Source organism: Podarcis erhardii (assembly GCF_964252035.2).
Source record: "Podarcis erhardii genome assembly, chromosome: 6".
NCBI classification, from domain to species: domain Eukaryota; kingdom Metazoa; phylum Chordata; class Lepidosauria; order Squamata; family Lacertidae; genus Podarcis; species Podarcis erhardii.
The window spans coordinates 95,567,818-95,582,044 of NC_138510.1; the positions used below are offsets into that span (position 1 = coordinate 95,567,818).

The 14,227-nt window shown below is 46.1% G+C and overlaps 1 protein-coding gene across 2 annotated transcripts in view; it reads left to right on the top strand.

The window, feature by feature from the left end:
- The window catches only part of SEC16B (SEC16 homolog B, endoplasmic reticulum export factor), a 50,467-nt gene that overhangs the window by 25,001 nt on the left and 11,239 nt on the right, over positions 1–14,227 (top strand). For both annotated transcript variants that reach the window (XM_081865140.1, XM_081865141.1), the window contains 4 exons: positions 4,794–4,899; positions 7,449–7,589; positions 10,382–10,495; positions 11,542–11,611. In XM_081865140.1, the coding sequence (XP_081721266.1) occupies positions 4,794–4,899; positions 7,449–7,589; positions 10,382–10,495; positions 11,542–11,611 (431 nt within the window). The remainder of the gene's footprint in view (positions 1–4,793; positions 4,900–7,448; positions 7,590–10,381; positions 10,496–11,541; positions 11,612–14,227) is intronic.

Genomic DNA, 14,227 nt, shown 5'->3' on the forward strand with positions numbered 1-14,227 from the left:
ATGTGTTCTTAGTTGGAAGGGTTGGGATACAGCTCAGCTTGTATTAAGGCGAATGAAGTTTCTAGAGAGGGGGGAGTGTAGAGAGGGGACCTCCAGACATCCTAGACTGCCGTGTTGAGCTTCCTTCTGGTGTTAAACTGATACCATGCAGAGTTGCTGCTCTCCTTTCCTGTTCTTCTTCCTTTCTTATAATAATAATAATAATAATAATAATAATAATAATAATAATAATAATAATTTATTATTTATACCCCGCCCATCTGGCTGGGCCTCCCCAGCCACTCTGGGCGGCTTCCATAGAAACCAAAAATACAGTAAAATATCACACGTTAAAAACTTCCCTGAACAGGGCTGCCTTAAGATGTCTTCTGAATGTCAGGTAGTTGTTTATCGCTTTGACATCTGGTGGGAGGGCGTTCCACAGGGCGGGCGCCACTACCTAGAAGGCCCTCTGCCTGGTTCCCTGTAGCTTTGCTTCTCGCAATGAGGGAACCGCCAGAAGGCCCTCGGCGCTGGACCTCAGCGTCCGGGCAGAATGATGGGGGTGGAGACGCTCCTTCAGGTATACTGGACCGAGGCCGTTTAGGGCTTTAAAGGTCAGCACCAACACTTTGAATTGTGCTCGGAAACGTACTGGGAGCCAATGTAGGTCTTTCAAGACCGGTGTTATATGGTCTCGGCGGCCGCCCCCAGTCACCAGTCTAGCTGCCACATTCTGGATTAGTTGTAGTTTCCGAGTCACCTTCAAAGGTAGCCCCACGTAGAGTGCATTGCAGTAGTCCAAGCGGGAGATAACCAGAGCATGCACCACTCTGGCGAGACAGTCCACAGGCAGATAGGGTCTCAGCCTACGTACCAGATGGAGCTGGTAAACAGCTGCCCTGGACACAGATTTGACCTGTGCCTCCATGGACAGCTGTGAGTCCAAAATGACTCCCAGGCTGTGCACCTGGTCCTTCAGGGGCACAGTTACCCCATTCAGGAACAGGGAATCCTCCACACCTGCCCGCCTCCTGTCCCCCAAAAACAGTACTTCTGTCTTGTCAGGATTCAACCTCAATCTGTTAGCCGCCATCCATGCTCCAACCGCCTCCAGACACTCACTTATTTGACCCACTACGGGAGAGGAGGCATTTTGTGTGTCTCCGCTGAGATCAGTGAGCCTCTTTCTTGCCTTTCCAACATAGTTAAATAAAACTAGGAGCTCTTTACCATCAAACACATATTTGCTATGATAAACTTAGCTTTCTTATTTTCCATACTAAAGGCCTCCGTGTAATTGCTTCCAAGGTAAGCGTGTTCCTCCAAGGGATTTCAGTGCAAAGTTCAGACTTTCGCCGACGCATATAAACACTGAATGCTATCAGTGATGGGGAGCTCAAAGGGAGAAAACAAGGTTCTTTATTATCCCAGCCTTCCCTCTCCCTTGGTCTTCATTCCTTTTTTTCTCCAGGCAAGCTCTATTGTAGCAGAGAAGCCAAGTCTGGCTTGGTTAAGCAGGCACTGAAGGAAGGGAGGAAGGGAGGAAAGAAGGAAGGAAGGATTTAACCAGCATAGCATTGGAGATTTTGAATTATGGTGCTGGAGGAGACTCTTGAGAGTCCCATGGACTGCAAGAAGATCAACCTCTCCATTCTTAAGGAAATCAGCCCTGAGTCCTCACTGGAAGGACAGATCCTGAAGCTGAGACTCCAATACTTTGGCCACCTCATGAGAAGAGAAGACTCCCTGGAAAAGACTCTGGTGTTGGGAAAGATGGAGGGCACAAGGAGAAGGGGACGACAAAGGACGAGATGGTTGGACAGTGTTCTTGAAGCTACCAGCATGAGTTTGACCAAACTGCGGGAGGCAGTGGAAGACAGGAGTGCCTGGCGTTCTCTGGTCCATGGGGACACGAAGAGTCGGACACGACTAAATGACTAAACAACAACAACAAGCACTGTAGAAGGGAAAGCCAATGTTTAATTTATTGAAAGCATTCAGATACTGCCCTAAATTATCTCTGACTCCAGGATTGCTTACACAGTTCAAAATTTGAAAGAATACGCCTCTAGTTGCAACACATCTTCTGTAGCTGAGTTGAGGAAGAATAAAACAAACCGGAACAGGTTCAGCAACAAAACTGCCAGGACATTTGTAAAGCTAAGCATGCTATGGGTTCAAACTGGATGAGGGACTGCATCATGTTGAGATTCTTGAATTGCAGGGGATGGACTAGATAACCCTCAGGATCCCTTCTAATTATACAGTTCTACGATTCTATGGGGATGCGGGTGGTGCTGTGGGTTAAACCACAGAGCCTAGGACTTGCCCATCAGAAGGTCGGTGGTTCGAATCCCCGCGACGGGGTGAGTTCCTGTTGCTCGGTCCCTGCTCCTGCCAACCTAGCAGTTCGAAAGCACGTCAAAGTGCAAGTAGATAAATAGGTACCGCTCTGGCAGGAAGGTAAACGGCGTTTCTGTGTGCTGCTCTGGTTCGCCAGAAGCAGCTTAATCATGCTGGCCACCGGCTCCCTTGGCTAATAAAGCGAGATGAGCGCCGCAACCCCAGAGTCGTCCGCAACGGGACCTAATGGTCAGGGGTCCCTTTACCTTTACCTTATGATTCTATGATACCATGAGGAGCGGGAGTCTTCTTTCCGAGCATCTGACTTGAAGCATTAAACCACAACCACCCCCACCCTGCTTGGTCTTTTGCACAACAACAGAAAGAAGCAGCCAGTTTTAGCTGAGTGGTGTGGTGCCTTAAGACAGTGAAACCTCTTAGCTTAGAATTAGAAAAAGTAAATGCCCCTCTGCTTAGAGAAGGAAGAAAGTGGCAAGGACTCTGGTCCCTGCTAACTCTGCATTTACTAGGGCTAGGTGGTTTTTAAAATTGGTTTAATTAATAGATTTGTCAACCAGTGCTTTAGTTGATGGATTGATGATGAGGTTCTCAAATTGTTGTTGTTGTTGCTGTTATAATATTTTATTACTTATACCCCACCCATCTGGCTTGGCCTCCCCAGGCATTCTGGGAGGCTCCCAACAAAATATTAAAAACACAATAAACCGTGAAACATTAAAAACTTCCCTAAACAGGGCTGCCTTCAGATGTTTCCTAAAAGTCAGGTAGTTGTTCATTTCCTTGACATCTGATGGGAGGGCATTCCACAGGGTGGGGGCCACCACCGAGAAGGCCCTCTGCCTGGAATGTGCTTGTGGACTCTTATTTCATACAACAAATCCTAACACGGATAAAATAAACAAAATAGTAAGTAAGCAAAAATAAAGAGTGAATAATTTAAGCGAGAGATGAAAAGTCTATGTAGATCCAGCAGGTAAGAATGACTGATGTATTTTATAGGCTGTTGTGCAAAATATTGCGACTAATGCTGTAATCTCTGGTTTTCAATCTTCTAGAAGCAAACTGGACAATTCCAAACTAGAACATCTGGGCATTCTTCTAAGCAAGGGGGCAATAATTGTTATACAAGCATCTTGGTAGTAGGGGCAGCATAAAAGGACATGGTCTGTGGTCTATAGGAGAAGCCGTACCTTCAGCTTCTTCTGCTTCTGAACCAGGGAACAGAAAAGTAAACACACATTCTCTGAGTTGTGCAGACAAACTCCAATTAGCAAGGGCAAACTGGAGGGACTATAAACCACAGAAACGTTTGTATATTTTAAAGGCTTTTTTTAAAATAAAGCTATTTTGGTTCTTGTGTCTTACTTTAGTAAGGGATGTAATGGAGGGTGGGTGGGAATTAAAAATGGTATTTCATTCTAGCAATGGCAACTAGCTTTGGTTTATTAAGTGTAGGTTGTGTGACATTTCCTTTCACTTATCCGAAGGGCTGATCTACTGAAGTTTCTGTAATTTGCAGATTTGTTTAAGCCTAACTGATTAACCAGTTAATGGGTGGGTGAGTAATGAACTGAAATGAATTCAGTGGCTTCTGCCAGCTCCAGGCGTTGGAAGAAAGGCTTGCAGCGCAGTCCTTTCAATGTGCAGTCAGAAACGAATCCTGTTGGATTCAGTGTGTTAGGGATGGGGGCATGTGATGAAAAACTCCGCTGGACCAGAGGTTGGGTGATGCAGTGCCTTGGAAATCTACCAGAGTGCTCAGCTTTAGCCTCCTTCTGATTGGCTGCAGGTATCACTAGCCAGAAAGGAATGCGGGTGGCGCTGTGGGTTAAACCACTGAGCCTAGGGCTTGCCGATCAGAAGGTCAGCAGTTCGAGTCCCCACGACGGGGTGAGCTCCCGTTGCTCGGTCCCTGTTCCCTTGTTTTAACTTCCCTAAGTCTCCAAATACTACAGTCCTCCCCTCCCCTGTTAAATAACCAACAGTTTAGCCAGTAGTTAATCAGAAATGAGTCCTGTTGGATTCAATGAGTTAGGGATGGGTGGAGAAATCCATTTTGGTTCTTGTTTAAAGACAAAATCTGCCTAGATTTGCACTTTTCAAAACTGAAACACAGCCATCCTTTGAAATTTGTGGTTTTCTGAATTTTGCAGTGCAGCTCTCCAGCCAAGTAACGTGTACAAAATGCGTATGCTAGGGTAAGCTTTCCATAAAAAATGTGTATATTAGTGAAAACAACATACAAAATGGGGGAAATCACTTTGCCAAAATGGGTGCGTTAAGAGAAATGCCCATTAAAATACTGGTGAATTTTCACGAGGGCTTCTTTTAAAAACTACCACCACCACAAAGTGACGTGGAAATGTGGAGACCGGAATTTAAGAGGCTGCTTTAGAGAATGCTGTTCACTTTCCATCCCTGACTCTCTGTCTGCGTCTTCCTTTCAGCCAGACCTTTGCCCATTTTGCCAGGACAGAGGGCGTCCACAGGACGGAGATATTTGAGTACTGCCAGTTGCTGAGGAGTCCCCAGGCTTTCATTCCCTCTTTCCAGGTAACAGATCCCCTCTGAGTCCAACCAGTCATTTAAGAACATCCGGAGCTCACTGAAGTTTAATGGATCGTCTCTGTAAAATGCTTTTTAAACAAGAGCTCTCGGGTCTTGAGCCTTGCCAGGGTTAACAAAGCTCCCCCTAGGGGATGGCCTATAGGGGCCACCTGCACCCCATGTTTAAAGCTCCTGGTTCAGTCCCCAGCAACTTCCATTTGGAGGGACCTGAAGCAAAGTTCTTAACCTGAGGTACTATTTCTGAGTTAGCGGAGTCTGTAACCTGAAGCGTCTGTAACCTGAAGCGTCTTCAATCTGAGGTACCACTATAAAATGGAATTAGGTAAAGGTAAAGGTACCCCTGCCCGTACGGGCCAGTCTTGACAGACTCTGGGGTTGGAGCGCCCATCTCACTCAAGAGGCCGGGAGCCAGCGTTGTCCGAAGACACTTCCGGGTCACGTGGCCAGCGTGACAAGCTGCAACTGGCGAGCCAGCGCAGCACACGGAAACGCCGTTTACCTTCCCGCTATAAAGCGGTCCCTATTTATCTACTTGCACTGCGTTGAACTGCTAGGTTGGCAGGCGCTGGGACCGAACGACGGGAGCGCACCCTGCCGCAGGGATTCGAACCGCCGACCATGCGATCGGCAAGTCCTAGGCGCTGAGGTTTTACCCACAGCGCCACCCGTGTCCCTAAAATGGAATTACTGTGTCGCAAAATGATTCATGTCTTAAAAAGTGTGTCGCCAACATGAGAAGTTTGGAAAGCTCTGCTCTAACCTGACGTAAGGCCAGTTTAGGATATTGATCTGTACTTGGCCAAAGTTGCACTTTGAGACTTCTCACACCTTTGAGCTTTTCCTGTGCTATCAGTGTGCGATCATTGTTAATGTGGAATGTGAAGCAGGGGAGAGGCGTTTGTTATGTGAATGAGCATCCTGTACAATAGCCATTGCAATCTGAATCAAGCAAATTCCATTTAGCACACTTAGCAGCTGCTATGCTCCTACCTTTCTCCCTACCCCTTATTATCTTGGTTAGCTGTTACGGGGTGGGGTCAATATTAATCCCCATCCCTGCCTCCCATAACTGGCAGGGTTTGGGGGAGTAACGCTGAAGAACAGAACTAAGTTGCTTTGTAGCAGGGCTGGCCCTGGTATACAACCTGATTCAGCTTGTAGGATGAGTGCAATACATCATTACTAGGCCGAAGCCTCATTTGTGGAAGTGCCCTTTAAAAAGCATGATTAAAATAGTAAAATAGTCCTGTCTATCGCAAGGGCAGGAGAAATCAAGCCTCTTTGACTGGCCTTTGGCAGGATTTTAAAGGACCCAAGGATGCTTGATGCTCAATCACATATAATTTCCCCCTGACATTTTCGGCAGATCAAAAGCCGCTGTGGAAGCTGCAATCTTGAGCAGAGGATGAGTGATTGGGGTCGGGAATGGGGAGAGAGGGGCTACTTATTCTTCACCTCTGGCCATTTTAACTGCTCCATATCACACTCACACCCCCGGCAGCTGCCTTCTGTGGTAGCTGAATCAAGCAAACCAAATCCATAAAGTGAATTTGCCTTGGCAAATTTTGCTGAGTTACTAAGAGCTAGTAAATAAGGGTTTATAGACCAGACTTCACCCAGGCTGAAGCCCCTTCCTCTAGCTTAGTGTGATGTGCAAAACAGGTTTTTAAGAGGGATCTTCCATTCTATTGTTGCCTAGTCTCCAAGCCCTGCAAGATTCCAGGGGTTCCAGGAGCTTACTCAGGATTCGGTTCCCTTGCAGTAAGGCACAGGAGAGACTGTGGTGTCTTTATGATATATGGTTTCTTTACACATATAAGCAACCTAAGCCCCCAGTGAAGGGGCTCACAGTATTGGCATCCCAAGTGGATCTTCTCCCATCGCTGCAGCCTTGGATTCCAACAGAATCCAAAGCATAGGTCTGTCTCCCAGCCTGCAGCCTGCCAGCTTCCAACTTATAGCTCACATAACTCAACTCTCAACTCTGGCTTTTGGCTTTCTAACTCCCAGTGAGTTGAGGGAGGAAGGCCTAACCATCTGATATCTGGCACAGAGCCACTTCCTTTGTTACCTTAATGGCCCATACTTAGAGGGCCATTACTTCACCAGGAAGCTAGACTGGCTATTCCAGGAATTGAATTCATGCCAAATCCATGAAGTGGGCCCAAGCCTCTACTCCCCACCCTGAACTCATAGCACTATCTTCAGGTTAAGAGAGAAGAGTTTTCTTGTTCCACAGCTGTCTCCTAGCCAGTACGCTACAGCTAACTTAACTGTAAACACTTTAAAAGAACTTAACATCATGTAAGCCGGCCTTCAGATGCATGAGCTGTTTTGATGAGGTCTGCCCCAAATATCAATCCTGCCACTTTTGCGGGACTGCTGCTCTCCTGCAAAAGTGGAAAGAGGGTTATCTGATTACTTTTCAGTGACTCAGCTCCCCATAAGCAACCTGAACAGAGTGCCCCCAAATACATCTCATTCCTCCTCTCCCCCTGCAATCTGTATAAGCCCCCCCCCATTGTCTTTTGCAGGTTTACAAGCTGATCTATGCCTCTCGCCTGGTGGACTGCGGCCTCCCTTCCCAGGCCTTGCATTACTGCGAAGCGGCAGCGGCAGCGCTTCTTGCTCAGAAGCAGAACACGTACCCTGTCCTCCTGGAGCAAGTGATCAAGGTGGGCTTTGGGTTATGAGGAAAAGCCATGCACTTCATGTCACAAGAGACTCGCATGGGTAGGCAAACTAAGGCCCAGGGGCCGGATCTAGCCCAACTGCCTTCTCAATCCGGCCCGTGGATGGTCCAGGAATCAGAAGAATGTGCCTTCTATTTAAAATGCATCTCTAGGTTATTTGTGGGGCATAGGAATTCATTCTTCTTCTTTTTTTCAACATATAGTCCGGCCCTCCACAAGGTCTGAGGGACAGTGGACTGGCCCCCTGCTGAAAAAGTTTGCTGACCCCTGCAAGAGAGCTTGATCCTTATTCCAAACTGGTGATGAACTGGCAAGATGAATGCTCATATTCAAGAGGGACCAACTCTTTCCACAGCGAGCTAGACATAAATAAATAAATTATTTTTATTTATACCCCGCCCTTCCCGGTTCAGAAAACTGGGCTCAGGGCGGCTAACAACAATTTTAAAACACTTAATTGATGCTACAAAAAACAAACAAACAAACAAAAAACCCAGCATAAAATATGGTATAAAGCGTAAATAACAATAAAATCAAGACATGCCCCATCCTTCAGGATCCTCAGTGTCATAGTGTTAGAATTGATTTATTCACGTATAAATTTACCTCCACAGTGGAGTTTTCTTTTGAAGTGTGACACAGCCTCCACTGGTTTCTGACCATTACTGTTTTTAAGGTACGATTTTGTGTCCAACTTCTCTTCCCTTCCCTTTTAAGCCATGTAAATGGCAGAAGACCATAGCAAAGGCTGCCTCTTGGATGAGTTTCAGCTTTATGCCAGCAGTTATTCCAACCCCTAAATTAGTACAGTATTGGTTTTGAATAGAAACCTCCCCTGAATATAGACTGCACCCCTAAAATGAGATCATTTTGAAATGAAATTTTATGTATATAGTCAGTCTCTGGCATCATCCAGTACTACTTGTCTCAAAATAAATAAATCCCTGGACAACTGGAGCCATCTGTCTAGAAGAGTGGGCCATCCATTTACCAAAACTACCAAAGTATGTTGAAATTCCACCTGGCTCCCAAGGTCTCGTCTTGAAATTATGACCTGAAATTATGACCTGAAATTATGTCAGTCCGTAGCAAACAACCTCTGTTTGCCCTCCATAGCGGGTTCAGCTGTATAAATATTCAGAATAAATGGAAGGAAAGACGGCTAAATCAGAAACAGCACAAATTACAAATGCGGCACAGGGCTTAAGTAGCTCAGTTAGTTACAGGCTGAGCTGTTAATTCCTTTCTAATGTTTCATTTGATGATAATCGCATTTGCCTAATCTGTGTGTCGCACATACGTTAACACGGATGGCTGAAAGCCCCGGAATTTGAGAAGGGGCCTCGACATGTTCCAAGAAACACGTTTCTCGCGAGGAGCAAATGACATGAATAACCTGCTAATAATTGCTGAATTTGGAGAGAGTTGTCACAGGTGGGATAAGCGCTGCCATTTAGAGAAGTAATTTAGCAAGCGTAGCTCTTGTGGAGACGAGTCTTGCTTCTCCGTGGCTGCTTTTGAGTTCTGCGGGGCAAAATTTGGGACAAAATGTGCCAATTGGGACATTCTGAGGTGTTAGGTAGTGGAGTCACCAGGTATAGGCAGGTGGCAGATCCAATTCCCATGTCAGATTTGGGGGGCTGTTGGATGATGTTCTCTGGGCCCAGCTTCTTGGCACTGCACAGGTGATGCAGTTGCGGCTGTGACACGCACTTTTTCTCTGGCCCAATCCACACAATTGCTGAGATTGGGGGCGGGGGGGGGGGCGGGGGGAGAGGCCAGTGGAGAAAGATGCTGATGCACTCACATTTTTCTCCACGGCTTGAATGTTTGCAGAAGGCAGGTGAACAGGCAGTGGAGCCTTCTGGAATGCAGTTAAGCACCATGTCAGTGTGTTATAAAAAAGCAACAAGTTTTCCTATCCCATCTTCTGCTCCCAGTAACCACAACTGGCCTTCTAGAATGGAGCTGAGAGGATGAGGATTTCCCCCCTTGGTATTATCACAAAAGAAGAGTTTTTGTCCTAGAGACCTCTTGAAGGCAGAGTTAACAGCTCTTGCTTGGTTTTCCTCTCCCCCCACCTTTAAAAATCCTATTTTGCCGTGTAAAAAAGCCTGAAGGTTTCTTGTTAGGGGTTGTAGGAAAAGACCTGCCAGGGAAATTAAAAAACATTTTCATGTATGCGACAATGGCCGCAAGAGTCTTAATAGCACAAGGATGGAAGAATGAGGAAATCCAGACTAAAGAACTGTGGCAAGAAAATTTGGTGGATTATGCGGAATTAGCGAAATTGACACATAAACTACGTGACAAGGATAACTGTGACTCTAAAGAACAATGGGAACCTTTTACAAAGTATTTAAAGAAACAAAAAAAATGAACTGGACTCCTTGGCAGGTTTTGAATAAACACTCACAAATTCTTTATTGGTAACATACAGACAGATAAATTGAGGATCTTTACAATTTTATAACATGCAGAAAATAACATGTGCTGAGAAACCAGAGAGAGGAGCTGAGGGAGGTCTGGGGGTGTGTGGGGTGTGTGTGAGAGGACGGGTTTTTCTTTTTTAGGGGGGGGGAGGGGGAAATGTGGATGATGTATTTTTGTTAAATTGTTATGTTGAAATCCCTAATATTTTTTTTTTTTGGAAAAAATAATAATCCTCTTTTGCCACCTAACTTAAAGAGCCCTCTGCTGACTGTTTGGAGCAGTGATTCTGGATCCTCTGAACTAACTGCTGCTCTCCTCCTCGCTTCTTCCCAATCGCACAGCTGGCAGAGCGCCTGAAACTCTCTGACCCCTGCCTGCTGGAGAAGTCTGTGCAAGAGGCCATTTGGGAACCGGCTTGGCTTTCAGAGCTCCGAACCAGATGTCGGCAGTGGGAGGTAAGGCTTCTTGGGTGGGGTGTTGATGGGCTGATTTGTGATCTAGCTCTTTCTGGCCACTTGGATTAAGCTGAAGAGAAACAGCTGTTTCCCAACTTGAGGCACATGGCACCCAAAGCCTGCTTTACCATCTGAGGCAGAAAACAGGGACTTCCTGCTTCCTGCTCCACCTCCCGCATGGTTGCCATCTCTGGGAAGTCCAGGGGATGTGTCTCTGTTGCCAGGCAACGGTACTTCTCTGAATACCATTCCCCGTGACGGATGGGTGAGGCCATGCCTCCATTGTCACGCTGACGGCAGAATCTGGCACTCGCCAGTGTCGCCTCTCCTCCGTTGGTTTCCCTCCCTCGGCTTCAGCAACATGGCTGCTTTCAGAAAACACTTGTTTTGGCTTTGCGACGCTTTCTCGTGGTTTAATACCACATCGGATGCCATCCTGATGTCGGAGAGTGTGGCGTATACATTTTGCATTGATGAACAGAAGATTTATCTGCAGAGATCTGTGGAACTGCCGCCTAAAGGGCAGAAGATGGGTGCTACTCAGTTCAGGGGATGTAATTGGGGTTGCTGTGTAGAGTTCTGACTATATATATGACATAGAGTTCAATGTAGAGCCAGTGTGGTGTAGTGGTTAAAAGTGGTGGACTCGTAATCTGGTGAACCGGGTTCACGTCTCCGCTCCTCCACATGCAGCTGCTGGGTGACCTTGGGCCAGTCACACTTCTCTGAAGTCTCTCAGCCCCACTCACCTCACAGAGTGTTTGTTGTGGGGGAGGAAAGGAAAGGAAATTGTTAGCCACTTTGAGACTCCTTAGGGTAGTGATAAAGCGGGATATCAAATCCAAACTCTTCCATTCCCACCTCCTCCCAATGGTGGGTGATGAAGACTGTTCACAGTGAGCCCTGGTGATTTGTCTGTGGCCTCTGTGACTTGTTCCTTGTTGGCGTTTCATCCACCTTCTTGCCTGCTGCCCCAGAGCTGCCCCCACTTGGCTTCAAGCTTTGATTAACCTGTTTTTCTTTTTCTCCTTCTCGTCTCATTTAAGGAGGATGGAAGTCTTTGCAATGCCAATTGCGCCCAGCCAGAATTTCCCAGAACCAGTGGATCAACACCAGGTAAAAGAACGAAAGGATGAACAGTGGCAGGTGTTCACAGAAAGGAGCACACAGCTGCACTGGGGCCAGTTAAATGAATCCCTTTTACATTTATTCTGGTACATCTGAGATTGCTCCTTTCTGCTACTGGATTGGATTCAAAGACTTCCCTGGAAATATGACTTGCAGAAGCCTATTGGTATCCTTAATCATCATCATCAAACCTTTTATTGGAATCACATACAAGCATCCATAGCAAATCAATACAGAATTCCCACCTTCCCAGTGAAACAAAACATTTGTCAAATGAAAAAGGCAAAGCAGGCTAACATTACATCTCTAGGTCTCCAAGGAGATCACACGTCTGCAACGCGTTTCGACGACAAAAAACCAGATAAAGATATTTAGCCACTAACTTGGTGAGCTCCTGATTATTCCCCAATAATAGAAAATGTATGACCTCCAACTCTGGTTTCCATTTGGGGATGCAGAGTTGATCTAGGAACTGCTGGCGGAGATCAACATATAGCTTACATTGAAGAACCATATGTGTAAGAGTTTCCACCTGATGGTCTTCACATGGGCAAATTCTTCCTCCTTCCACCATTCCCGAGAACTTTCCCCACTGGACGTTTGAATTAAACCTGGCCAGCGAAAATGCCCTTCTTTCTTGAGGATTAATCAAAAATTCAAGATAATTGTGGTTAATTTCATGTGCCCAAGAAAGTTGAAAGTTAAGAGGGGAACACGTTTTTTCCACTGGTACTGCTAGTTCCTGGTGTTCAATGTCCCACAACCTAGTTTTTATTACAGCCTTTGCAGGTGGTGGGGGCATCGATCGCAAAAATTCCACTGACAGCCCAAGTTGCTGTACCTTTATGTTAAACTGTTGTAGCCCTGGGGAAAGAAAGGGATCTAGCAAAACTTCACTAGGGAGAGGATCTTTATCTGTTGTGAGGCAGATGTTTAACCAGCGTGTAAGAAATCTCGCCCAGGCTATGGTCTCTACCTTGTGTTGACCTCCCTCTAGACACAACGCTGCATAGGGTACACAACGTGGGACAGCAAAAATCTTAAAATGGAAAGCTGCCTGCACCCATTCTACCAACTGGGTAAACCCTGGCCGCCAGATTGGAATTCCATAGAGCAACTGAGCTATATCTTTGGCGTTGAAGACCTTGAGGGCAGAGGGGATATGTGAATTACCTCTTGTTATAAAGAAATGCATTATGGCCTGCATAGAGATCTTACTGGCATTTACTGTCGTTGCATGGTGCAAGGACCATAGGAGCCTATGATGGAATGTGATTCCCAGGTAGATGAATTCAAATACCTGCTGGATGGGTTTTCCACCAAATACCCAGCTATAGCTTTTGCGTGAATTCCCAAAAACCATTATTTTGCTTTTTATCAAAGTTCATGCACAATTTCATTCTGGACAGATAGTCAATACAGGAATTTAACAAACGTCTTAGGCCCATTCTTGTGCGTGAAAGCAAAATCATATCATCTGCGTACAGAAGGATGGGACTGCTTGACGGGTTGAGTTTTGGGCTGTGGGCATCCACCTGTTTTAGAAGAGAAGCGAGGTCATTAAGAAAAAGATTAAAAAGAGAGGGAGCGAATACACAGCCCTGCTTTACTCCTCTGTTTATAACGACAGGATCTGTCATTGCATTCCCTGGTGGTGTTCTTATGTGACAGGTGTTCTTTGTGTAAAGCTTTTTGATCAGGTAAAGTAATCTAGGTTCTAGGCCCATTGTCTCCAATTTGGACAGTGTGGATGCCCTGAAATTTGAACAACAGGTGGACCCTGTTGCTCAGGCAGTAAATGCATCGGAATAGGTTAAAAGGGGCTCGGCTTTGGCTGTTTCTAAGGGTCTCATTCTGTTCTTCCTGTCTCTAGCCTTCATTGGGCAAGGGATCTAAATTCTACAAGACCTTCAGAAGGCCTGTTTTCTTCCTGCATGCTTTTGAATAAAGCCCAGGATAGTTCAATGGGTCTTATGGGGAGGATTGCAATGTTAGCTGGATAAGTGGTCTGTCAAGCTGGGTTTTTCCATTACTGACCAAATCTAAAGATTCTGAGGAGTTTTAACAGGATCAGCTACTAAAGTTCCCAGATATTCAGCCCCAGTCTCTGAAAGTTTTTTTGTTTTTTTTGTTTTTTAAAGCTGAAAATATAACTGAAGCATATTTCTGGAATATAGGCTTTCTAACAGGTAGCTAAATGGAGCTTCCATGGTAAGACACAGTATATCTTTGAATACCAGATGCTGTGAGGGACGCAGGTGGCGCTGTGGGTTAAACCACAGAGCCTAGTACTTGCCGATCAGAAGGTTGGCGGTTCGAATCCCCGTGACGGGGTGAACTCCCGTTGCTCGGTCCCTGCTCCTGCCAACCTAGCAGTTTGAAAGCACATCAAAGTGCAAGTAGATAAATAGGTACCACTCCAGCGGGAAGGTAAACAGTGTTTCTGTGCGCTGCTCTGGTTCGCCAGAAGCAGCTTAGTCATGCTGGCCACATGATCCAGAAGCTGTACGTCAGCTCCCTCGACCAATAAAGTGAGATGAGTGCCGCAACCCCAGAGTCGGCCACGACTGGACCTAATGGTCAGGGGTTCCTTTACCTTTACCT